This window comes from Onychomys torridus, chromosome 2 (assembly GCF_903995425.1).
Source record: "Onychomys torridus chromosome 2, mOncTor1.1, whole genome shotgun sequence".
Lineage (NCBI taxonomy): Eukaryota > Metazoa > Chordata > Mammalia > Rodentia > Cricetidae > Onychomys > Onychomys torridus.
In genome coordinates, this window is record NC_050444.1 from 79,802,241 (window position 1) to 79,829,372 (window position 27,132).

The following is a 27,132-nucleotide window of genomic DNA, read 5'->3' on the forward strand; positions in this document are numbered from 1 at the left end:
CTCATGGGACTGTCTCTGTCCTTCCACCATGTGGGCTACGGGGACAAATGCCAGGCTTGGGCTTAGCGGCATGTACAGTGGAACCATCACCTTAGTTTTGGAGACAAGGTTTATCACTGAATCTGGAGCTCACCGATTCAGTTAGCTACCTGATCAGCGAGCCTTGGAATCTGCCTGCCTGACTCCAGCACTGAATTACATGCCTGACATTCTATGGGAGTGACGTGTCCTCCCCCCCCACCCACCCACCCCCGCGCCCGCCATGCTTGTACAGTGAGCAATATGACCCCTGAGCCATTTCAGTACAACTAGAACACCAGTTTAATGTGTCACTAGAAAACAGTGACAAGAAATCTTTTCAGGTATGAAACGTCTTATACTTGTTGGTTGTTGTTGTTGTTGCTGCTGCTGCTGCTGTTTGGTTTATTTGGGGGTTCAGCCCAGGCTGAACATGCTATGAACTCCTGACTCTTTGTCTCTACCTCCCAAATGCTATGACTGCAGGCATGAAGCTCCATGCCTGGCTGAAACGTTTTAAATGTTTCAAACATCCAGAAGGGACTTAACTCACAGGCTTATACAATTTCAATTTAATTGACATTTTGTTTCAGATAATTAAACAGTGCAGGCACAGCCGTCAGCCTCTTCAGACCCCTTTCCGATCCCACATCCTTCCTCCCTCTCTTTCAAGCTTTATTTATCATGACAGAAAGCAACAGTATTCCTTATCTGGGCTACCAACAGCTCTGTGGCAACTTCATGGACTCACATGCTGCTACTGAAGCTTTACCTGCTATCTGGGTTGTTAGGTGGATGACCACAGGAAGAGCTGAAGACAAAGCCTGCAGGCTGATATTGTAGTTGGTGCCTGGATGCAGGTCCAGGCATATCTCAGGGGCCTGGCTGCTGCTACTGGTATTAAAGACTATTTCCAGAGCAAACGCCTTCTGAGACCATCTCTGGCCCCAAATGTGGAACTGAAAGATAAAATTCACAGAGTGAATCATCGGCTTGAAGGTTCTGAATGCCTCGAGACCTACACCAGTTTTCTCCCCACTCCCTTCTTCGTCCCTCCCTCCTTTAGAGTATTTTTTTTTTCAAGAAGTAAATGCAACAATAAGCTAACAGTACATTTTCAACACTACACATATTGTGATTACAATACCATGAGGATAATACATATATTTTATAGTGAAAGTACACAAACTGATCGTTATGGTTGCTAGCTGGAATTGCAACCCTAGGGAGGCTTGATTTATTTATATTTTTATATTTTACTTATGTGTGTGGGGAGTGGGTGGGTGTGCCTCTGTTCAGGTGTCCACAGAGGCCAAAAGAGGGCACTGAATGCCCTGGAGTAGGGATCATAGGAGGTGTGAGCTGCCGGGTGTGGGTACTGGGAACCCAACTCCAGGCTGCTACAGGAGCAGCAGACACTCTTGAGTAGTTTATGCCATGCTGGTCTACAAAGGCCATCCTAGGAGACACAGTAAAACTGTCTCAAAAATAAGATGAAAGAGCAAAGCTCAGAGGCCCTACACAGGCAGCTTGCTCTTTTTCATCCTTGTACAGACAGTGTGGAAGCCTGCGGCAAAACCACAGAAGCATGGCCAAAGAACATTTTCCTGGAGAGAAAATCAGGAATCTAACCAGGCACAGCCTGAATAGGGAGCTCCTTTTCGGGACATCCCAGTAGCTGAAACTGGAGACCTTTTTCTTCCCATGACCACCTTTCACTACTCAGTTATCATCCAGCTTCAGAGAGTGCCTTTGACTGTCTGGGCAGCACACATAGACCCTGGGCTCTGCACAGACACCAGTGTGCTCAAAGATAACCAGAGACTCTGTCTGAGTTATTGACTCTGCACCAGGATATACAACTCAAGAAACCTCCATGATTTCTTACCACTCCCAAGGAGTCTGCCTGCAGACAAACATCGGAAGTGGCTGTCAATGCTTCTTACTCAGACATCTTCACGACATCTGCTGCCAACGGCAGCCACAAACGTATTGTTTAGTCTTGAAGATCTAAAATTTCTTTTTAGATTTCTTTATTTTTATTTGATATGTATGAGTGTTTTATCTACACGTATGCATATGTACGTGTGCATGCCTGGTGCCCGCAGAGGTCAGAAAAGGTTAGTGAGTTTTCTGGAAATGGAGTTGTAGATGATTAGGACCTGCCATGAGGGTGTTGGGAACTGAACTTGGGTTCTCTGAAAGCGCAGCTGGGCCATCTCTTAACTGCTGAGCCATCTCAACAGCCCCTAGATAGGTTTAAGCTTCCACGTAGTACACATATCTGCAAGTATGGTGAATTTTAGAAACTTACTAAATACATCTCTTCCACATTGGCTGACTTCAGGCTTCTCCATCTCAGGCAGGTTTCATTATATATTGAAATATTAGTGATGGTCTGTTTTGCTGCAGAGGGGAAAAAAAAGAACTGAATTTATACTGTATGGGGGAAAAACCCCGCAAAACCACTAACTTTTCATTGAAATATTTTCCTTGGAAAGCATTTACATAGTATGAATTCAGCAGTATTTTGATTCAGAAGTCAGTGGCAGCAGTTTTCAAGAAACACCACGTCCGTGTGTAAGTAAATGAGTCCTGGTGAGGATTTAAGAAGCAAAGACACCCAGTCAGAAAATCCCTCTTAAAATATTTAGGCTAGTCACTGTCAACCCCCTTGGTTTATTAGGTTTAAGACAGAACTCACTACCCTGGGCTTTGGAAATCATTCGGACAGAATGGGCATCTGTTTGAAATTCTGCACTAAAGGGAACATTTCAGTAGGAGAATCGCTCTCTGAGGAACTGAAAACTGCCATCTCACGCAGCCCAGCTTTTTGTGAAAAAGTGAGGTTCCCCTGACTTGTATTTCCACATCATGTTCTCGAAATCTGCTCATTTTCATGCTCATGGATCTAAATGCCAAAACACGATCTTAAACAATTTGTTACAAATGCCCAGCTACCAGACCACCTTACTTACTGCCAACCCTGAGACCAAAGGTGACTACAACTATTCCCTATTCTGGAAATAACATAGCTGAAATGCTAGGCATGTCATAGGAACACTTCAGTGACCACGATTAAAAGACAACTCCCAACGCACCTAAAAGGGAAGTCCCATGGGAAGCAGGACTATCCTGAGCAAACCTCCAACCCAACAGGTTTCTATGAATGAAGCTGAGTTGGTAGATGTGACCCTCCTGTGTGGGCTGAGCATGTTTACAATGAGAAAACTTGCTCCATAAGTCTCAAGCTCACTTCAGCTGCAAGACATCAAGGAAGGAAGTACCTGGGGTCTGGGGGATACAACCCCACTGCTCGGTGACTGAAAGATGGGTAGAAGAGGGTAGGAGCAATGACCCAAGAGACCTAAGTCTCTGGACACTTCAAATTGCAAATAATATTTAATGCTATTATAATGCTATTGCTTATTCTGTTTTGTTTTTGTGGGACTAGGGTTCAACCTGGGACCTCACATATGCTAGCATCCTACTACTGAACTACATGCCCAGTCAAAAAATGCCAGCATGAACAATATTACCCACCAGTTTGAGATCACACAAAAAGGAGAATGGTTTCCAGTTCACTCGGTGTAACTAGATGATTCACAATGCCTAAGCTGTACAGGGGATGGCAAGCCAAACACTAAACAGTCTGTACCAAACTCACTGGCTAATACACACAGAATACAAAACAGCAAATGGGGCTGGAGAGACGGACTGCTCGGCAGGTAAGAGGGCTCGCTGCTCCTGCAGAGGACCTGGATTCAGGGGCCAGCGTCCATAGGGCAGCTCACAAACATCTGTGACTCCTGTCCCAGGAGATCCAATACTCTTCTGACCTCCGTGCACACTGGTCACACACATGGCACACATACATACGTGCAGGTGCAAAAGACTCACACATGCAAGATTTTAGTTTAACTGTTTTGAGATAGGGCTCACTCTGTAGACCAGGCTGGGCTGAAACTCATAGAGACCCACCTGCCTCTGCCTTCTAACGACTGGGATTAAAGGTGCATACCATCACACCCAGTCTTTTTATTGTTTATTTTTGAGTAAAAGTGTATGTACATATCAGCACATAGAAGTGGGTAGTAGTTCATACACACACAAAAAAAATCATGACCAAGAAAAATGTATTCCCAGAATACACACTCATGATTGGAAAAGCTATTAGTTGAGCAAAAGAGACTGCATGGTTACTTTCATATTCATAATGGCTACCACATTTAAATATATTCCTGACTTAAAATCCTGGTTTACAAGGACTCAACTTCTCAGAAGCCCTTTAGCGTAATCATGTTTATTAGAATTTACCATGCTCAGTGGTAAAAATAATTAAGCAATTTCTTGTAAAATTACCAACAATACAAGGATGTCTGGTCTCCAGGCTATTATTTGGTATTAGTCAGGACATTCTTGACAAGAAACAAGAAAACAATGAGGTACAAATGCCAAAATGAAGTCGGGAAAGGGGCGCAACTGCCGGGAAGTCTCAGGAGATGAAGAGCATACCAACAGCCTGAAGACAATAGACAAACAAGACAAGATGGCGGGATCTTGGCAAAGTGCACTCAGACACATAAAGCGGTAGCAAGCCATTTTCTTTCCATGTACAAGAAAAGCATGATTGTTTGGGTGATGCCCTCGGATGTGCAATCTCAGCTCCTGAGATAATGGCCCTATGACCTACAAGGGGTGATTGAGATGGGGAGATTAGCCTGGATTATCCGGATAGGCTCAGTGGAACAACCAGGATCGTTATAAAACAAGATTAGAATTAAGGAACCGGGATATAAAGCTGGGGGTGGGGCAGAGTTCAGTCAGTAGTGTTTTCTGTAAAGACATGAGAGTCTGAGTCTGGATCCCCAGCACCCACATAAAGGTCAGGTGAGTGCATCTGTAACCTCATCCCTGGGTGGGCGGCGTGGGGAGGAGATGGGTGGATCCCTGTGGCTCATTTAGCCAGTCCAGCTGAATTAGTGAGCTCCAGTTCAGTAAGAGACTCCTTGTCAAAAACAAAGGTGGAGAGTGACTGAGGAAGACACTTGATGATGACCTCTGACCTCCACGTGTATGGGCATGCACAGGCGTGCACGAACACATCACTCCAGAAGGAAGGAAAGGGGCGAAGGGGGAGGGGAAGATGAAAAGAAGGAAGAGGAGGTGGAGGGGTAGGCGGCATTCTCTTGGAATCCCTGCACTTCAAGGCTGAGGCAGAGCAGCATGGACTATGCAGGGAGACCCTGTGAGTGACAGAATGCTGCACACAGAGAGCAAAGTGACGGAGGTGGGACCACAAGCCAGAGTCGACACATAAGCAGACTCTAAACTCTAGGAGTAAGGAGATGGGATTTCCCTTTGGACCCTTAAAGGCACATGGCCTGTTCACACACCGGCTGCAGTGTCTGACCTCTGTGACTGTGACAGTCGACCTGTGCCATTTTAAGACACTGGGTTCTCAGTGATATAGCAAACCAGCAGGAAACCAGTCCAAATAACAAAATACAAAACTGAAAAGACCCGACTGAAGAGATAACAACTCCAAGTAGCCTAAGAGAAATCTAACAGAAATATCAAAAGAAGTCAGCCAGGTGTGGTAGCACAGGCCTTTTTAATCCCTGCACTCTGAGTTCGAGGCCAGCCAGAGCTACACAGAGAAAATCTGTCTCGAAAAACAAAAACATAGAAGCAGAGGGAGAGGAAGAGGAGGGAGAAACATAAAAAGCTGGTAAAGGATATAAAAGAAAACAATGCATAGAGAAATGTCATGAACGAAATGATGGAGGAAAACCACAGGACGAAATGGAACCAGCAGAAGCCAGCTTGGCACACTCAACAGTGAGAAAATGATCACTGCTCAATTTCTTTGGGGAGATTAATGAGAAAAAGCAAAATGGGGGGACATGACCAGACACAATAAATCTATAAGGGGCTGAACATCTAGCACCTGGGTCAGGCAGCTCACAACAGCCTGTAACTCCAGACACAGGGGAAATCCAACAACCTCTCTGGCCTCTGAGGGCACTGCATTCACACGCACACACCCATATACATACACATAATTACAAATAAAATAAGTCTTTTTTTTTTTTTTGAGCTGAGGATCGAACCCAGGGCCTTGCCCTTGCTAGGCAAGCGCACTACCACTGAGCTAAATCCCCACCCAACCCACAAATAAAATAAAGTCTTAAACAAAAAACACAGCATTATCTCTCCACGTTCTTTGTGATGGTCCCAGCAAGAGATCTTTCTTTGATAGATATTTTTCCTAATTCACTTATCTACCATAGATGTGTTCTATTTACTGGTTTTCTGTGCTTCATACTTTAAAAAGGGTACCCTTTGCCCTTTAAAGAGCAATCTTTGTGGGTTTTGTGGGAGGTTTTGCCCCTCTAGGAGTGGTATCAGTCATGATCAGAATGCTGGAGTAATTATTTTATTGTTAGTAAAGGAATAAACTAATCAATGGAAAGGACAGAATCAATCAGTAGGCCTATCCACTCAGGGGATCTTATAGATGAGAAAACAGTACTTCAAATCAGTGGCTAAACAATAGTAGATTTCTACCTCGATATAATCAGAAAAAGATGTTCTCAAATGGAGCAAAATTTGAATTTAAAATATATTATAAAATATATAAAAGAATAGTTCTATAATCCTAAGGTAAGAAAGCATACTAAGAAAACAAAAAACTAATTTTAAAATTATTTTTCTTGTATATGTATGCTGCCTGCATGTATGTTTGTGTGCATAAGTGCCTGGTGTTGGTGGAGGTTAGAAGAGGGTGCTGGATCCCCTGGGACTGGAGTTACAGATGGTTGTGAGCCACCATATGAGTGCTGGGTACCAAACCTGGGTCTTCTGAAACACTAGTCAAGGGTTCTTAAGCACTGAGCTATCTCTCCAGTCCCTAAATATTAATTTAAAAAAAATTTAACTAAAGGAAGTTAACTTTTCTGTGTGGCAAAAGATATAATCACCAAGTTTGAAAGGTAAGTAACAAACAATGGTGGCAATGGGTTGAGCAAAAAGTGGGTACCCTAAAGTTTGAATCTGAAATGACTCCCACAGGCTGATACTCTGAACAGTAATCCTCCAATTGTTGGTGATATTGGGATTGCTACCAAGCTCTTAAAAACTGGCTGACTGGGCATGGAGATGCAGTCCTTTAATCCCAGCACTCAAGAGGCAGAGGCAGGTGAATCTCTGCAGCCTGGTCTACAGAATGAGTTCCAGGACAGCCAGGGCTACACAGAGAAACCCTGTCTTGAAAAAACCACCAAGCAACCAACCAAAAACCAACTGCTGAAGTAGGCCACAAGGGACGGATCTGTGTAAACTGTAGCCTGGCCTGCCTTCCACCTGTTCTCTGCTCTAGTCCAATCGCCTCCACCACAACATCCAACATGGTGGCTGCTGCTCTGTCATGCCCTCTCCACCAGGAGGAACAGAAACTTCTGGAACCATAAGCAAAAAAAAAAAAAACCCTTTCCTCCCTTAAGCCATTCAGTGCAGGTGTTTGGTGACAGACCAAAGTATCTACCACAGCCTGACAGCTGGAACACTAAACAGGGCAACAGCATGAAGATGGGAGAAAAGAGGAAAGGCAACTCCCAGGAAAGTCCAACAGGCCTTTCAGTGACAACAAAGTTCCCAATTAAGATAAAGGAAGGGGCGGGAGTGTGGCTCAGCATCAGAGAGCAACTGCCCAGCCATATGCAAGGTTCCAGGCTCAGTCCCCAGCACCAAATGACAGCAGTTGTTATTTACTGGACTCTCAAACACTAAGAATGGTCATATACGATGTCAGTAAAAACGTTTTCCTAGCAAGCTTTCATTTACCGTTAGTATGTGTATAACTGGCATGATCTCTGTAAAGTTGATTTAAAATTGAGGTGAGACTCAATTTTACAGAGCTATGGGGCCCACTATGTATGCAAACATCAGCCATATCTCATAAAATTTAAGATAACGTTCTTTTATGAGACACCAGTATCATGTATATTACTAAAAAAAAAAAAACTTCCACCCAATGAACAATCATTATTGTTTTCTTATCTTACTAAAAATGCTGCTTGAAAGAGCTTTTTCAGACCCATGTAAACACTAAATTTGTATCATGTTATAAACAAAAATGTTTCATATTTGCTATCTAAGATTTCTCACTGTTTAATTGCAGTACCAGTGTCTGTATTGGGTGAAAGTGAAGGGTGTACCTATGTGTGTGGAGGCCAGAGGAGGACTTCAGGTGTCTTGCTCTATCAGTTTCCACCATATTCTCCTGACAAAGTATCTCTCACTGAGCCCATACCTACGCTGGCAGCCAACAAGCCCCAGTGATGCTCCTGTCTTGGCGCCAGCCCCCACTATGAGCACACACAGGAGTATGCTGGCTGTTTACATGGGTTCTGCAGACTTGAACTCTGGTCCTCACACTTGCACAGTGTAGCAGTCTGAAGAGACTATCTCCCATTGGTTCCCTGTTGGTGGTGTGTGCTGTTTCGAAAGGTTCAGGTAGGGCAGCAGCAGCATGCCAATTCTAGTTTGCTCTCCCTGCTTCCAGCTTGCTTTTGAAGATATAAGCTTTTAGCTTCCTTCTCCAGCTACCACGCCTGCAGCTTACTGCTATGCCTCCCCACAGTGATAGACTCTTATCCCTCTGGAGCCATCGTCCAAATAAACTCTCTCTTCCACAGCTGCCTTGGCTATGGTGTTTTGGCGCAGCAACAGCAAAGCAGCGAATACACACAGTGTCCTAGTCAGGGCTTCTACTGCTACAGTGGAACACCATAACCAAAAAGCAAGTCGGGGAGTGTGATGGCTCTTCTCGGTTGTCAGCTTGTCTACATCTGGAAAGAACTACTGCTGTGGATATCGCTCTGTGTAAATAAAGTTCTGATTGGCCAGTGGCCAGGCAGGAAGTATAGGTGGGACAAGAGAGAAGAGAATTCTGGGAAGTAGAAGGTTGGAGGGAGACACCGCCAGCCGCCTCCATGAAAAACAACATGTAAAGACACCGGTAAGCCACAAGCCATGTGGCAAAGTATAGACTAACAGAAATGGGTTAATTTAAGATAGAAGAAGTAGATAACAAGCAGCCTGCCACAGCCATACAATTTCTAAACAATGTAAGTTTCTGTGTGCTTTCTTGGTTGGCTCTGAGCGACTGTGGGCCTGGCGGGTAAGAGAGATTTGTCCTGACTGGGCCAGGCAGGAAAACTCTAACTACAAATGGCACCCAACGTGTTGGCAAGAATTTCCACCTAAAACCTGAGAAAAAAGATTCTAAAACGGAGCTAAAAACAGCTTCCTAGTTGTCTTTCTCAAGTTAGTGGCAGCCTGCCTGTTTGAGCTACTGTGGCGGGTTCCTGGCGTGTGTGACTGACCTGCAGTGTGGCGGGAATGAGGAATCTATAAGCGGCACTTTACTCTGCTGTGTGGTGGATTTAGCCTTTGCTAATTAAAAAAAAAAAAAAGTTTCTGAGCTATGTGCTGCTTTGATAGAACTGCTTCTGAGAGTTGATGGTACACATGGCTCCAGACCCAGAGCTGGTGGTAAACTGTACCACCGCCATGTTGGGAAGCTGAGGTGGGCGGAGCCAGCAGCCACAGGGGCGTTTCAGTCTTACAAAGGTGGATATTACACAGAGAATCTGGTTTGTCTTGTCTTTGGGATTTTTAACCACAGAAAAAGATTTGATCATAAAAGCTGTTGAGTTAAACAAATATGTAAATTTTAAAGGTACCTTGACTTCAAAATTTGGATATAAGGATATGTTGCTTTGGAAAAGAGTCTCTGCTTTTGTTTCCACAGAAAGCCAGAGGCTGTGGATTTGTTCCAGATTAAGATACATCAGGTTTGATCAGCCAAGACCCCCTGAAAGGTCTCCAATGACACCATGGCCCAGATGATCCGACATCCAGAATGGTTCCAAGACAACTGGCTCAGAGGTTCACCCTAATGGACTACTCCATAATCCTAAAATTTTCTTTGTGTCCCCATAAGGTACAGCACCCCCCTCCAGCAGAAAGTAGTAAGAAAAACTACGCTCACATTCCCAAAATTATCAAGCTGGCTTTGGAGATGGAATTGGCTCACTCCTTCTCTAAACCCAGACGTATTGTTAAAAGTAAAGGTTAAGAGATTCTTGTGTCCCAAATCAGAAGAGCCCTCTGGTGTGGGGCAGAGAAAAACCAATATTTTTATTTAAATCGGGTTGATTATAAATGCGATCTCTTTCTAAAGAAAAAAAGGGGATAGGATATAGATATAATAGGACAAAAGGGTAGATTAAGGAACTTACTTCTAAAGAGCAACAACTTGTTTAAAATGTTTTACATTGGTATAGACTTTAGTCTATTGATATAAACTTAAAGTTAATTTTGTTATACTATGTATATATTTCTACTCGTGTTTAAGGTATTGTGTTTGTATAGCTCATTTTAAATTGAAATGGATAATTAAAAATAGATTAATAATTAGTCATCTATGATAATCATACTCATAGCCATGTTAGTTAAGTCTTCTAGGTATACATAGAGATATTTCTGATCGATAGGTAATCTTCAAATACTTCAAAGACCTACAGAATATGGCATTTAAAATACTTTTAAAATTTAGACTTTCTGGACAGTGAGACATGTCTGCTCCTGGCAGCACCAATTTACTTCAGAGAGGAGGATGGGCATTAAAGACACTTCATATCTTATCTTCACCTTTGCAAAAATAGCCATTTGGGCAAGAAACTGTTCTTGCCTGGACTGCTTAATCAACTAGACATGAAGGACCCATAGAAAGATGACTACTAAACTTTGCTTGACAAAATGGTCCTTCAGGTTCCTGATTCACAGAGGAAACTGCCAGACATTCTACAGGACACTGAGAGAAGTGATCGAGAGACTCTAGCCCTATAGGCTGAAGACAAATGCCCCAACTCTACAAAGGAACATTAGGTGACTGTCCAGGCTGCCAGCTGTCTCTGTCTACTCTTATAAGGCTCCTGAAAAATGCTTACATCCTTCTCCTGGTTCTCAGGTAATATTATATCCTTCTGAGGTCTTTGATGTGGTTGAAGACTAGATAGTTATAATTTCCTCAGTTATGATACAAGATAAGTTAGATATAAAACTTTAGACTCACAAATATAAGATAGATAGGATATCTTCTTTAATAATGTAACTATAATTCTTGCTTGATAATTGTTTTGTTATATGTAATTGTACTATGTAAAAGTTAAAACCTTCCTTAAAAAAAAAGAAAAGGGGAAGTGCTGTGGATATCGCTCTGTGTAAATAAAGTTCTGATTGGCCAGTGGCCAGGCAGGAAGTATAGGCGGGACAAGAGAGAAGAGAATTCTGGGAAGTAGAAGACTGGGGAGAGACACCGCCAGCCGCTGCCATGAAAAGCAACATGTAAAGACACCGGTAAGCCACAAGCCATGTGGCAAAGTATAGACTAACAGAAATGGGTTAATTTAAGAGAGAAGTAGATAACAAGCAGCCTGCCACAGCCATACAGTTTCTAAACAATGTAAGTTTCTGTGTGCTTTCTTGGTTGGCTCTGAGCGACTGTGGGCCTGGCGGGTAAGAGAGATTTGTCCTGACTGGGCCAGGCAGGAAAACTCTAACTACAAACTACAATCAAGAAAAGGAGGGCACACCCGTGAGAGACTTTTGCTAGTTTGAAGTAGGTGAATCCACCTCTAGTCTGGACCTTTGAGGTAGGAAGACACACTTTGATCTGGGTCTTAAGGCAGGAAGACACAAGTCTTTAATTAAGATCATGAGGTGGGAAGACACACCTCTAATCTGGGCCACACCTTCTGCAGGAAGCCTATGTAAGGCCCTGGAAGAAGGAAGCTTTTGCTCTTTGCTGGCTTGCTCTCGCCTTGCTGGCAAGTCCATTCCTTCCCTGGCATTAGAGCCTACTTCTTTGGGATTCATAGCCTGCCATTGTTGGATTAGTTGGACCACAGACTTTAGGTGGTTCTAATAAACCCCACATTTACACACACACACACACACACACACACACACACTCATTCTATAAGTCCTGCTACTCTAGAGAACCCTGACTAATGTAGGAGAAAGGGTTTATTTGTCTTACACTTCTAGATCACTGCTCTTCATCAAAGGAAGTCAGGACAGGATCGCAAACACGGCAGGAACCTGGAGCCAAGAGCTGATGCAGAGGCCATGGAGGGGTGCTGCTTACTGGCTTGTTCCCCATGGCTTGCTCAGCCTGCTTTCTTATAGAACAGAGACCACCTGCCCAGGGGTGGCCCTACCCACAATGGGCTGGGCCCTCCCCCATCAATCACTAGTTAAGAAAATGCCCACACGCTTGTCTGTCTATAGACCCATCTTGTGGAGGCCCCTCCTCTCTGATGACTCTAGTTCATGTCAAGTTGACATAAAACTAGCCAGCACACACAGCAAGCACTCTTACCCACTGAGCCATCGACATGGCCCCAGATCATGTGAGATCCTTATGCATACTATCTAGAGTTTTAGTGAGGGGCCCTTCCTAACATCATTCCTTCCTTCCTTCCTTCCTTCCTTCCTTCCTTCCTTCCTTCCTTCCTCCCTTCCTCCCTTCCTCCCTTCCTCCCTTCCTTTCTCCCTCTAGCCTTTCTTCTGTGTGTATGTGCATGTGTGCATGTGTGTGTGCGTGCATGTGTGTGTGCGTGCATGCATGTGTTACTGAGGATGGAACCCAGGGTCTTCTGTGAAGCATGCAACCACTCTATGATGGAGCTATATTCCCAGCCCAGTATTTCTTTAAAGTGCACTCCACATTTCCAGCTTCTCCTGTGAGCCCCTGACAGACATTCTGATGCTGATACTTGATGTCACACCTTGCTGTGGTTCTCATGGTCTTCTGTATGTAGTATGTTTTATCTCTGTGTCAAACCACTTCAAAAAAAAAAAAAAGGGAATGGAGGGGAGGGGATGGGGAGGAAGGTGGGGATGGGGGCGGGAGGGGGGAGGACAGGGGGAACCCATGGCTGATGTGTAAAATTAAAACACAAATATAATAATAGTAATAATAATAATAAATAAATAAAAAACATTTCTAAAATAGCAATGAAACTCAAGACACAAGCATCACTAATATCTGTAACTAAATACATTAAATGATACTGTAAACAGCCACTAAGTTAGGACCAATTTGAGGTGTCCATGGGCAAAGACAAGTTCACAGCAGATAGACACCTGACTGTAAGACAACTCTAAGAATTCATAGATATCAAAATGTGAAAATGAAGATCTTCAAATCAGTAAGACATACTACACACTTGCATATTAATAGAAGTGTTTCCTGAAGGGAGAAAATTCAATATCCTTCAATAATATGCAAGTTAATAAATTAGCACACCTTTACATGAACTAGTAAGAAAGTATGCCTATAAGAATACTACAGGGCTGCAGAGATGGCTCAGAGGTTAAGACCACTGGCTGTTCTTCCAGAGGTCCTGAGTTCAATTCCCAGCAACCACATGGTGGCTCACAACCACCTGTGATGAGATCTGGTGCCCTCTTCTGGCCTGCAGTCATACATGCTGCATACATAATAAATAAATAAATCTTAAAAAAAAAAAAAAAAAAAGAATACCACAAGGACAAAAAAAAAAAAAGAAAGAAAAAAGAAAGATGCCATTCACCGTCCGCTCCTGGAAACACTGTGCATGTTGCTCATACAAACCTCCAGTCCCTGACCACTCCTCCATCCTCCCTTTCCCCACCCACTGGGTCAATCTAATCTAGAAGAATGGAGCTGAAAAACCAGACATGCAAGACTGTCTCACAGAAAGGAAGACCTGGCTCCCAGTCCAGCAGGCTCTTTGGAACTTTGCTTTCTTTCACACTGTGGGAGAGAGAGCGAGTCTGGGGAACTCAGGCATTCCCCCTTCCACTCAGCAGAACCCCATAAACTTAGAGACAACACTTTATACACTGAATTGTAGATCTTTGTCGGTGGTCCTTATTAATCTGGGAGCTCTGGGGTCAGGGAGGGGTGGGATGCTGTCACCTTTGTGCTCCCAGCGAGGAGGAGAGTGGCAGGCAATCTTGGTCATTTAAATGAAGCCATCAGCAATGAGGAGGCCCTCAAGCAGCTGACATTAGCCCGGTGGACCGGAAGTGCTAGAAGACTTGCTTTCTCCCTGGTGAGGGCTAACGCTCATATTGTCAACCCAACAGGAACGGGCCCAGAGACCAGCCTGAGGGACTGTTGATTAGGTTAGCTGGTAGGGGAAGACCATCTCAGCTACAGACAGGACCACTCTATGTGTGGGGTCCCTGCATTGTATAACGTGGAGAAAGTGGACAGACTGGCAGCAACCTGCGTTCACCACCCTCTGCCGATGGACTGTGGTGGGATGGGCCCAGCTGCTCCAAGTCTCCACTGCTTTGACTTCTCACCATGGTGGACTGTTCCCTCTACTGGAGCCAGATTAAACCCTTCCTCCCTTAAATCACTTTTGTCAGACTGTTTTATCATGGCAACAGCAACAGAAATTAATACACGATCTTAATTTTACTTAGGAGAGGAGTCACTTATTATGTAAGTGTAACAGAAATATAAAGGGGCATATAACAAATATCATTAGATAAAATTAAGCGATGCTTAACATTCCACAGACACAGTTTGTCACATACAGACTGGTTGTCCATGTGAATTAACCCATTCAAGTGCTCATCACAAATCCACCACGTAAGTACATCACTCCCACAGTCACAGCTAGGGTAACTAAGGTACAAGCAGGTTAAGTAACTTATTCAAATCCAGCAGATCTGAGATTTGAATTTAGACAGTCTGGTTCCAGAGGAACGCTGCCAAACCACCTGAAATCAATCATGGGAATCCAGAAAACAGAAAGCTTACGTGAAAGGCGGCAATATAAGAACTACAGAAAAGGGGAGTTCAAGGTAGGAAAAAAAATTGAACCAGTAAGACACAGAGGTAGAAAGTCGGTGCTTAGCCGGGCAGTGGTGGCACACGCCTTTAATCCCAGCACTCGGGATGCAGAGGCAGGTGGATCTCTGTGAGTTCGAGGCCAGCCTGGGCTACAGAGTGAGTTCCAGGAAAGGTGCAAAGCTACACAGAGAAACCCTGTCTCGAAAAGAAAAAAAATAGTCAGTGCTTAAGAACATATTATAGAGTTCTAAATACTCTTCAGGTCTAAAGGAGGAACAGATAAAACAACATAAAAACAATGCTGTTGGGGCTGGGACATGCCTCAGTGGGTAAAGTGTGTACTGAGCAAGCATGAGGACCTGAGTTCATGTCCCCAGAACCCATGTAAAAGCCAGGAACAGTAGCTTGTGTCTGTAGTTCCAAGGATGGAGGTGGGGTGGGGAGGTGGGGGTGGGGATGGGGAGGGTGGATGCTAAAGCCTGGTTGAAACAGTGAGCTCCATTTTCAGTGAGAGACCCTGTCACAAAAAACAAGGTAGAGAGTGACAATCAAAGACAGTCACACCGCCTCTGGTCTGTACACATGCATACACGAGTGAACACGCTCCGGTGCACACACAGATGCATACAGCGCAAACACACCCACGGCCGTCCGTCATTCTACCCGGAAAGCAGAGCGAATACAACAAGCTTAAACAGAGCAAGAAGCACGAAATCCCAGCCGGGTTCTCTCCACTTCCTACCGGGGGCGGGGGTGTGTGTGGGGGAGCAGGGGCCAGGAGCTAGAGTCTTTCACAGCAGAAGAAATGCCACTTTCAGTGTGAAAGCATGGGATGAGAGACCAGTCTGTCACCAGAGCACTGGCTGCGGAGAGAGGCTATGACAAGGAGCGAGGAGCGGCTGAGGAAGTCACTGCTCCTGGAGAGAAAAGACGAAGAAGGAAGAAGCATGTGCTCGTGGCCTTGGAGTCGAAGGGTTGATAGGAAGAAACGCGAACTTTAGTGCAAGATCCCGCGTACCGAAGAACCCTAAACTAGAACAGATGATTCATGCTCAACCAAAGCCCTAAGAAACCTTTACGGCAGCTGCACTTCGGCCCAGGACTGAAGAGGGCGCTCTTCACCCGGCTAAGCGCTTCCTTCGGCCGCCCCTGCAGCCCTGGACTTGACAGGCGGGAGCAGTCTGTTCAAGGTTTTATAACCGAAACCTTGCAGCCTGGACAAGCTGTCTTTGTTTAAAACCCACAAACGAGGTTAAAGAATACACAATAAATAATCATTTGCGGCTATGGAGAAGATCTCGCCAGTCAGGAAATCAAAACTCGGAACAGAAATAGACAAAGTAGGAAGGAAATGAAACAGAAGTGACCGAATCCAGGAAACAGATGAAAAAAGGGACAAGATGGCGCTGGGAATAAAAGCCGAATTTCTTGATGTCTATAAAAGAATAGACTTGAATAATATGTAATAAAAGATAATAGAGAATTTTTAAAAAATAAAATGAGATTTTTCTTTTCAAGACTGGGTCTGAGTGTGTAGCCCTGGCTGTCCTGGAACTCCCTCTGTAGCCCAGGCTGGCCTCAGACTCACAGACATCCTCCTGCCTCCGCCTCCAAGAGCTGAAAGGAAGGGCTTGGCCTAAAATGAGATTTTTTTTAAAGCACAAAAGGTCAAAACTAAAGTGACTAAAATGAAATACAAATAAAAGGTCCAAGATATACGTAACGAGGGTCTCCAAAGTGGGGAGAAAAACATTGAGACAGAATTAATATCTAAAATCAAGATAATCTTACAAAAAACAAAACATACTTGAATATAAATATTGAAATGATACTCCAGGTACCTAAGAAAGCTGAGTCAAAATGGCCTCAAAACTTACCCAAATACAATGATCACATTTTAAGGATTAAAAAAAAAATCTGCAGGCTCTCTACTCAAATAATCAAAAAAGATGGAGGGTTAAATGAATCACTTCTGAGTGAAATGAAAAGATTATACATTTCTACAGTTTTATTCCCTGGAAAGAATGTCAGTCAGCTCCTACCTCTTTTAATGTTTCTAAATTTTTGTCAAGCTTATTCTAGAAATAAACAAATATAAACGTGTACATCCCTGCTGGAGAGAGGGAGAGGACAAGCATGTTCTTAGACATACATGGCGTGGTCTTTAGGAACCTGGGAGTCAGTGAATTACTTTCCTAATGCAGACTCCTGGGGTGATCGCGGATATTCATATTCAAGCCCCTGATGTTCAACATCACAAAGGGCAGCTCCATTGCTCAAGTGTGCTAAGGGTGACCACTTCCCTGCCATACTCCTTCCACAAAGGAAAAGACAATTAATTCCTCACTCGTTCAGCCTCAAGGGACAGTAAACACATGACCTGCCGGACAGGAAGTTACCATTCCTCGGGTCACATTTCCTATTGCACAGAGTTCCTGTGTCACAGGTCCCTGAATAAACAAGGTGCAGATTGCTGATGTCTGCAGCCTGTGGTATTTCATGTCGCCCTAGCCTCCCAGAAGTGGGTAATAGGTTATCTGCCCACTGCCATCCCTCTGCTGCTCAGCCTAAGGCGAACTGGATAAGCCATTGTACCTAACCTCCTCCTCCAATATCACGTCATGAGTCTGCGTTGAGGGTCATCCTGGGAATTGCCCAGAACAGTAAGGAGGATATTTTGTCTATTAATCCTGTGCAATCCCACGTGGAAAGGAAGATTAAGACTTGGTTTCTCACTACAAAATGTGAATAGACTGACTGGACAAAGACAAAGATCAGAGCTACCTCAGCAGGGCACGGCAGCAAGGTCTCTAAATCAGGAACACAGAAACAGAGGAAGTGGGTATTGGATCATAAGGAAAAATACACAATCGAGCCAATTAGTACACTAGCCTGCTGGAATGAATATATAGAATTATTTTAGTTACTCCTCTTCCCCCCTCCTTCCCTCCCTTCCTCCCTCCCTCCCTCCCCCCCCCCTCCCTTCTTTCTCATGTCTCTATCTGCATGGGCCTTGTAATTGCCCAGAAGTAGCTAAGTTGCATGTGGCTAAAACAACACCATCAAAGACGTGGACTGGCACAATCAGAAGGGCAGAGTTTGTTGGAAATTGGACTCTGGGTGCACACCTGTACCTTCTGACTTGGAACTCATGGGACAGAGCCTGGGACAGAGCCTGTGCTTTAATAACTCTCCTGTAATCCCAAGCTTTCCAACTCGTGAGGTGAACAGTGAGTGTACTAGTGTCTTGAGAACTAGTTTCCTACGTACAAAGCCAAACCATCTGCCCCCTACCCACTACTAGGAGCAAAAATGAACCAGAAACCGAGGTCCTAAGAAGATGGGGGACAGGCTCATCATCCTGTTGCTCCCTTCAAAGGGGCAGCCTCTTTCCCTGGATATCCCTAAATATGACTATTAAGCCCAAAGAATTAAAGAAATGGTTGAGGGAGGCCTGGAATGTGGCTCAGCAGGGCACACTTGCCTCGACTGTGCAGAGTGCTGGGTGGGTGAGCTCTCTAGGGAAAAGAAGAAAGGAGAGGGAGGAAGGGGAAGGGAGAGACCTTGTGTCCCTCAGCACTAGCTGGGAGCTATGTGGTTAACACTGATGGCCTCTATGTGGCTTCCAGGAAAGTCCACAAAGGAAGAGTTTCCAAGGAGCCTGTGTGTCAATAGACCACTGCTCTGAGTCAGGTTGTTGGAAATATGATAATAAAAAAATCCAAGAGACTAGTGAACACAAAGCAGTTCTTAATATATCATTCTGTTGAAAAGACAGAAAAATTGGCCAAATCACTGATCTGGCCCAGAAATTTCTGTCTTCTTCTCCTATAGTCTGGAACTTGCACCCCTCCAAACTGCCCATCTCATAGACCTAGGACACAAAGCCTCATCCAGTGAACAATCTGGGGCTTGAGGCTACCCTTCTCCCCTTTTTGGATCTGGGCCCTGTCACATGGAATTTGTCTAACCCTCAGAGGCCTGAGACAAACAGACCCCCGCCTCCAGCTAGGGAAGGGAAGGACCTAAGGCCTCCTGGAACTCCAACACACTCCAGCTTATCTCATACTGACACTGGACCATAACACCCTATTCTTTAAGTGTGTCCATGCTCCTACGTGGCGCAGCATGAGCCCTCTTGACTCTGCCAGTGCTGGACACAGTGGGGATGGTATTTCTGTCTCCTGGAAGACAGTTCTAGTTGTCTCTATCAATATCCTCAGAGCCAAAACCATTTTGAATTTGAGATGAGAGACAGAGGCTTCCAGAATTCTCACTCTAAGGCTGCCTGGAATCCCTCACAGGAAGCAGCATCTCCTTGTCTGGACTCTCTAGAAGCCAAAACACTATACAAAGGGACAGAATGGCAAGATTTGAGTATCCTGAACACCAAGCAAAGCTGGTAGTTTGTTAGAACTAGAACACAGGGCTCTTGACCCTGCCCTTCATGTTCCCCAAATTATACCACTTAATTCTCATATCTAAGTTGTTGTCCTGAGGTACAAAACAGAAAGGCATCCGTGCCTACCTGTTAGTGCGGTTGTTATGGTTATTTGTGCCGAGGGTAGCTCAGTGGTTCGCAGAAGGGTGATGTTTATTGTGTAATCAGTGGCTGGGTACAGATCTAAACACACTTCCGGAGCTCGGTCTCTTGTTGTGAAGTTAAACAGAGTGGCATGATAAAAGTTTTCCAGATACCACCTCTGACCCAGAACTTTGACCTGTCACAAGATGGAAAATGAGCATTGTGTTAGCTTCCTGTTGGCTTGCAGATTTCTAGACTAGAAGCCGAGTAGAGGTATGACAAACTTCCTTCTGCTGATCTTCTTAGAATTGTCTTTAAGACACCAGTAAGGTCTAAACTGAGGACAACCTCTACAAAGCCACTGTACCTATCCTACCCAGTTACCCTCTCAGGCAGGTGTAGGACTAAGATTAAACTACATCACCACTGATGCTTAGAAATAAACATATTTTAGTCGAACAAGATGGAAGGCTAGTCTAAAGCAATCCTTTGGTGCCCACTCAAGTGAAAGAGACTGTAGTTAAGCTACTGGGCAAAATTCTTCCCATCTTTTTCCTCCTGAAAAACCCATAGACAAGCCCCACCATGCGGGTACAAGCATTATGAGAACTACCCCAAGCTATGCTTTTAAAGCAACAGTACGATGCCATCTCCCTTGCTCCTTCCTTCCCGTCAGAGCTTGGTAAAAGTTGAGGACTGTGGAGACATCACATATACTGCTGTCTGAATCATGCCACTCAAGAAACACAGTTACAGGGAGAACACTTTTGTGACGGTTCCAGAATAATTGGATCAAACATTAGCAACAAGTACAATTTATCTGGTAGATACTGTGAGTTTAATGGTCTGGTTGGAGCTCACATCCTCAGGTCCTCCACCCTCCATCCCTCCTCATTACGTCAATCACTGAGCCTTCCTCAGGTTATTCAAGACCTTGATAACTAGCTCATAAGAGTCATCCTCTGCTAAGTCCTCCTCTTGGATCCTTAGGAACAATCCATCAAAACTTGGCCTCAGAGTTCCTTGAGCTCAATGCTATGAATGTTCTCCACTCCATTCCAGTCATCCACAGCCGCGCTCCAGGGTCTAGACAGCATCGCCAACAGAGGATCACAAGATCTCATGATGCCCTATTCTTCTGGACCACTCTCTAATACAGATAGTACATTCATATATGATATGAACAATATTATATTCTCTGATGCAGACAGCTTTTGGAACGTTCACTTTCCCCCAGTGTATTTATCTATATTTCATGTGTTGCATAAATTGATCATTGACACATTAAAAGTTTAGTTTCTTTTTCAATTTTATTCTTCAATCATTTTCGTGTAGGGAGTGGGGCGGGGGGCGCACACACTCATGAATGTCCAAGGCTTGATATCTTCCTTTATTGCTCTATACTTTATTTTTTGAAACACTCTCTCACTGAACCTTGAGCCCACAGATTTAGCTAGCCTGGCTGGCCAGGAGCCAAAAGGGTTCTTTTGACTCTGCACACACCTGTACCCTGCTTTTTAGGTAGTGACAGGGATCAAACTTAGTTCCTCAGGCTTGGAGTGGCAAGCACTTTACCAACTGAGCCATCTTCCCAGCCCCAAGAATCACTGGTTTCTTAGCCAAGTCTGCTGTAGATGAGTGACTGATAAATAAAACTGATTGGCCAGTAGCCAGGCAGGAAGCATAGGCGGAACTAGCAGAGAGAAGAAATGAGAGAACAGGAAGGCAGAGAGGAGGAGACGCCAGCCTGCTGTCCAGGGAGCATCATGTAAAGGCAGCAGGTAAAGCCATGGAACAATGGTGACATATAGATTAACAGAAATGGGCTGAGGGTTGGGGATTTAGCTCAGTGGTAGAGCCTAGCAAGCACAAGGACCTGGGTTTGATCCTCAACTAAAAAAACAAGAGTAAGAGCTAGACAGTGGCAGGCCTGAGCTAATGGCCGAACAGTTTAAATAATATAAGCATCTGTATGTTTATTTTATAAATGGGCTACAGGACTGCCGGGGCTTGGCGGGACCCAGAAAGAAAAACTCTAGCTACACAAGTCTCTGGCTAGCTAAAATAAAACTCCTTTCAGTACTAATTTGAAAAACCATTTTAATCATAGAATAAACTTTTTGGATCCTTGAACGAGTCTCTAGCCCCAGGGCTCTTTCCAACATGGAAACTTAAATACTCACTTACGTGCTTAAAATCCTCCAGCGGCTCCTCCCTAGCATTCAAATTCAAAGCAAGGCTTTACCAGCCACTGCTTGGCTCCCCACCTCCTCTTCCCACCTGCTCCTGCGGGCTGTTCCTGTCACCCTGGCTCCAGCTAGTTCCTACTCATTTTCTAAGACCTAACACAGCTTCTCTTCTTAAAACATTACACCCTGGCAGGGAGAAGTGGAACCCTGGTTCTTCTAGAGGACCTGGGTTCAATTCCCAGCACCCACAGGATGGCTCACAACCATGCAGAACTCTAGTTCCAGGGGATCCAACACTCTACTTCTGGCCTCCATGTACATAGGGCACATACATGGTACACATACATACATGCAGACAAAACATACACATTAAAATAAAACATAAATATTTTTTAAAAATTACACCTGGGAACATGTATGTGCAAACAACACACACACACACACACACACACACACACACACACACACACGTCCCATTTCATTATTTATTGCATTTTTATCAATGATTCATCATACCACATTACAGTTGCCTGCTTATTTGTACATTCCTATTTGTTTGAATTAAAACTTCCAGGTCATAATATATGATATCCTCTTGCTAAATATTTATGAAATGAACAATTAATTTTAACTTTATTGCTTGCTGCCAGAGTTGCTAAGCACTAAACACGACAACAAAGCAAATCCAGATCGCTTCCTAAACCTGCTTATGACTTGCTTGGTTGTAGAAGCAAACTGGAGTGAAAGGAAAGCCAGCAGCCACCCAGTGAGCTTCCCAAAGATCTGCGCCCAGTGTGCGGGTCTGAAGGCAAAGTAAGATACAAACACTAAACACATTAAAACGCAGGTATGCACAGGCAGGAAAATGGTAGAAAATCACCAAGTACACAGTACCTTCTTTGAACTTGGTTCCTCCTCATGGCCATCTCACATGCACTCATCTCTAGAAACGGCCATCACAAACAGTGTCTTTGAATATTCTGGACCATCCATTGGAGATAGCCCACATTTTTTGTAAGCCGAGTTGTGGTTTTACTAAAGATATTTTAATATAGACCTGATGCTAGGACAAACCCGAAAGCATGGGTGTGGGCTCCTCAAAGAAGAGCCACAGTTCAGGGAAAAGATGAGCTTTATAAATATTTTAAGCTCAGCGGTTAAGAGCAAGAGAGATGCTCAGGAAAAGAATCATGCATACCCAATGTGGGAATAAATCACTCGATTTTTTTTTGCATGACAAATTCTATAACAGATAAGAAGAAGGGTTCATCTTACTTGGTACATTTGTTCTGACCCATCTTTCCTAGAATGACTGCTCAACTTCAAACAAGTTTCATTAAATACTGAAACATTGAGAATTCCGCCATCTTCTAAGAGATCATCTTCTAGAAGAGAAGAGAACATATAAAAAGGTCAAATCACCAAGGAGACAAATCATGGCTGAATATAAGTGCAGCTGGGACACTTCCAAGGGCCGGTAGGTGTTTCATATGAAGAGCACAGCATTTATAGCTACATTTACATTTGGTATTACAGACTTAGACTCCAGCACTAGTTCCGCAGTTTGTTTGAATGTTCGTGAGTGTTCTCAATTGCTCTCCACCTTATCCTTTGAGACAGGGTCTCTCACTGAATCTAGAGCTCCCCGATTCTGCTAAACTATCTGGGCAGCACCCAGGATCCTCCTGTCTCTGCCTTCCCAGTGCTAGAATTGATTACAGGTGTGCTCCACGTCTCCTGGGTGTGTTCCATGGGTTCTAGGGATCAAACTCAGGTCCTCACACTTACACAACAAACGATTTAACAGCTGAGCCATTTCCCCAGCCTCTGTCTCTTTTCTGGTTTTTCATTTGTTTGGGGGTTGGTTTTCTTTTTAAGATTTATTTATTTTCATTTTATGAGTGTTTTGCCTGCATGTATGCCTATGTACCACATGCCTTCCTGGTGTCCTTGGAGGCCAGAAGAGGGCATCAGTTCTTCCGGAACAAGAGCAACAATTCTCCTATCCACTGAGCCATCTCTCCAGCCCCCTGGCTTTGTTTTTTGAGTCAGGGCCTCACTTTGTAACTCTGGCTTCCTTGGACTTGCTATGTAGCCCAGTCTGGCCCCTTACTCCTAATCCCTCTTCCTCAGCCCCCCAGAACTGAAATTATGGGCACACACCACTACACCCAGAAATGCACCTTCTCCTGAGTTGTATGAACTCAGTGAGATTCAGAAGAGTTTCTTAAGAATCCTAACTTTCTCATTGTGAAATCATGTTATCCAGCTTGCTTTCTTACATCATGGGCAGTTGGGAGAATTGAGTGAAATGCTGAAATATTGCCAGAAACTACTCAAGTTGTGACCTTTGTAGCAGGTAGTTGTACTTAGATGGACCTGTGTTAAAATGTCCTGAACATATCTGTGGACAGATTTTTTTTTTTTTTTTTGAGCTGAGGATCGAACCCAGGGCCTTGCACTTGCTAGGCAAGCACTCTACCACTGAGCTAAATTCCCAACCCTGACAGATGTTTTGAGAATGAGGGAAATGGTGAGTAAAACCTATGGGTGAGGAGTCTCAGGGCTGGTGCTTTCCAACAGAAAATGACCAGAAGTGGACTATGTGGCAGAAGATACGTGGTCTCACAGCAGACACACTGCTCCAGAGCTGTGCTCAACTAAAGCAAATAACAGTGAGGAGGCAGGCTTGGTCTAACCATTATATAGAAAAAGTCATTCCCCACCTCCTGTGGGCAGAACATTCCTTTCTTAATGCAGTCAAAAGAAAAGACTCCATAGAATGAATTGAAGAACCCACTTCAAGTCTAGGAGGAATTTCTAAGGAAAAGCAAATTCCCTAACAAATAAGCCTGTACATTCTCTACCAATGAAAAAAGGTTGTTTGTTTGTTTGTTTGTTTTTCTTTCTACGGTCTGGGGATCAAACCTGCAGCTCATATATGCAAACCTTGCACTCTCCCCTGAGCTTCATCCACGGCTCCCAAACAAAAACTGAAACATCTGTCAGGGAGACTCTCTCCCATGGAAGTCTGTGTCACCTATGTAGTCATGAGAATGGCAAATTATTCCACTCAAAAGCAGGATTGCCCAAAGTGTTTTCAATATTGCTAACATATGCAGCACAGGGCAATTAGCTGGGGGACAATATTCCTGACTGTAACTGGAAAATGTGAAAATACAGTTCTAAGAGTTTGAAGACCTGTCAAGCTCCTTTATCTTCTCGGTGTTTAACGTTTTCACAAGGATATCAGAGGGGAAAAACAGCCACAGGATTTTGAGGATCGTCTGATGTATACGTGTATGAAATGTACAGAAGAAACAGCACATAATGTCTATGACTGTACACAAACACAACACACACAGAGGTGCTGTCTACAAGATCCCATGTAGCGTAACCATTACAGTCAGAATTCAGAGGAAGACGGTGCCGGGAACAAAGGCGTATGGCTTCTACTTCCCACACCTGCTCCTGACAGAAGTGACAGAGAATAACTAGAAATGGGTCAAAATTTGCATCTGGGTCAGGAGGAAAGGTTGGTTGCCATATGCAAGGCAGACACACAAAGACATCTAGGTTTAACACAGTGTAAAGAGACCAAGCTATAGGGAAGCTCAGAGCAACTAGTCAACCTGCCTTCCAAGCAAATGTGCATGGTCTCCACATTTCAAAGGAAGGACTAGAGAACTCTAGACCTCAGAAGAATCTAAGCGGGCTACAGGATAAGCCAATGATGAACATCCTTCTGGAGCCACAGTCCATCAGCCCCCAAATCTAACTGCTCATCAGAACCACATACACACTCTAAATGGTGCTTGCACATCTATGGAGTGTCTTAAAGTTCACCCAGCAATTCTCCCAACCAAAGACTAACCGGCCGAGTCAGCAAACTACTGGACAGATGCACAGACATATGTGGGGATGTTATCTGAGTAGGCAAAGCTTAATTCTTCATTTCATTTTTCCTTTCTACTACTCCTACTGTTCTTTCTCTGTTCTGCTCTTCTAACCTGTTGTTTTCCTCCTCCTCCTCCTCCTCCTCCTCCTCCTCCTCCTCCTCCTCCTCCTCCTCCTTCTCTTCTTCTCTTCTCCTTCTCTGTTGTTCTCCTCTACTTCACTTAGTTTTCACTTATCCCTTTTATACTTTCTAATACAAAGATTTCTATGCAAAAAAGAAACCACCTGACAGCCACAAGTGACATATTTTCCAAAAACCAATGAGAATCCTCATGCAGGAAGAAATCACATTATGATCACAAGGTAGTTGTTTTTCTTAGAAGCCCACAGGTTAAACATTTTCTTTTGTATTAATTTTCCCACCACAGCATCTTCACCCCCAAAGCAATGGTTCTTTTATTACTGATTAACAGCATTGTAAGCAAGCCAAGTCTATTTCAGCCAGCTCCTTTTGTGGTAGCAGGATGCTGTTCACAGTTTCAGTGTAGCAGATTCCTACAAAACTGTACTCAAGTGGTCAGCTAAACATCTATTTTTCTTGACACACAACAGGGTCATTTAATTTCCTTTCACAGCTTTTTTTTTGTTGGTTTTTTTTTTTTTTTTTTTTTTTTTTTTTTTTTTTTTTTTTTTTTTTTAAGATGCATACCGAAACCTGTGAACTGGAACTCAGGCTTAACCTTGGGTGTAGGGACATAATAGCTTTTTTTGATCATCAGCCTGTTTTTCCACAGGCAGAATTCATGGGTCTATAATGCATGAAACTTCCTTGTTCTTACTTTCCATCTTCTGCAAATCTCACATCTAACAACAGGGAAGGTAATTTCTAGCCTCTTTTTTGTCTTTTTTGCATCTCTTATTGGAGCAATTGACAGAGTACCTAAACCATTGCCTTCATCATCTTTACTCACTGTCCCAACCACCTGTATCTAACTCAGAAAGTCCATTAAATCACAGATCTAACTAATCATCATCGCTCTTATAAAAGTCATCTTCATTATGATCCGCAAGTAAATTGCCCAGTGAGGTGTGGGATTTTCCCAGGAAACAATCATGCTATATTGGGGATCCTTTCATGTAGTAACCACACCATGCCAAATACAGCAGGAACCCAGCAGCAGCAAGTAGGAGGAAGTACAGCAGAAACAAGGGGCATTCTAGAGACAACCCCCCCACTCCTCACCCCCGGGCTTTGCCTCTGCAGGGTTTATTCATTGTAGCTTCGCTATTTGGTGAGCTGAACTCCGTCAGCTCCAAGGCTGACTGCAGCTCCTCTGACATGGCCACCAATAAAGTGTGGAGCTGGCCCAAGACTAACTGCTTCACAAGTTAATGGAATAATGAGCTCAGCAATTAAACTGAGGGAGCTGAGCTTCCCCTAGCTGCCCCTCAAAGGAGGCCAGCTCACTCAACCTTCACAGGGAGTTCAGAGAGAAGCACACTGACATTTTCCAGGGAAAAGTAAAGTCAAAGGGAATGACGTCCACCCTATGAGGAAGCACCAGTCTAGACAGCACTTA

At 44.0% G+C, this 27,132-nt stretch overlaps 1 protein-coding gene across 1 annotated transcript in view; it reads right to left on the bottom strand.

Moving 5' to 3' along the window:
- Susd1 (sushi domain containing 1) overlaps positions 1–27,132 on the bottom strand; it is a 126,651-nt gene that overhangs the window by 33,164 nt on the left and 66,355 nt on the right. Inside the window, exons 9-12 of the mRNA XM_036179627.1 lie at positions 22,931–23,040; positions 19,470–19,662; positions 2,333–2,424; positions 791–977 (exon numbers count right to left, since the gene is read on the bottom strand). Of these exons, the coding sequence (XP_036035520.1) occupies positions 791–977; positions 2,333–2,424; positions 19,470–19,662; positions 22,931–23,040 (582 nt within the window). The remainder of the gene's footprint in view (positions 1–790; positions 978–2,332; positions 2,425–19,469; positions 19,663–22,930; positions 23,041–27,132) is intronic.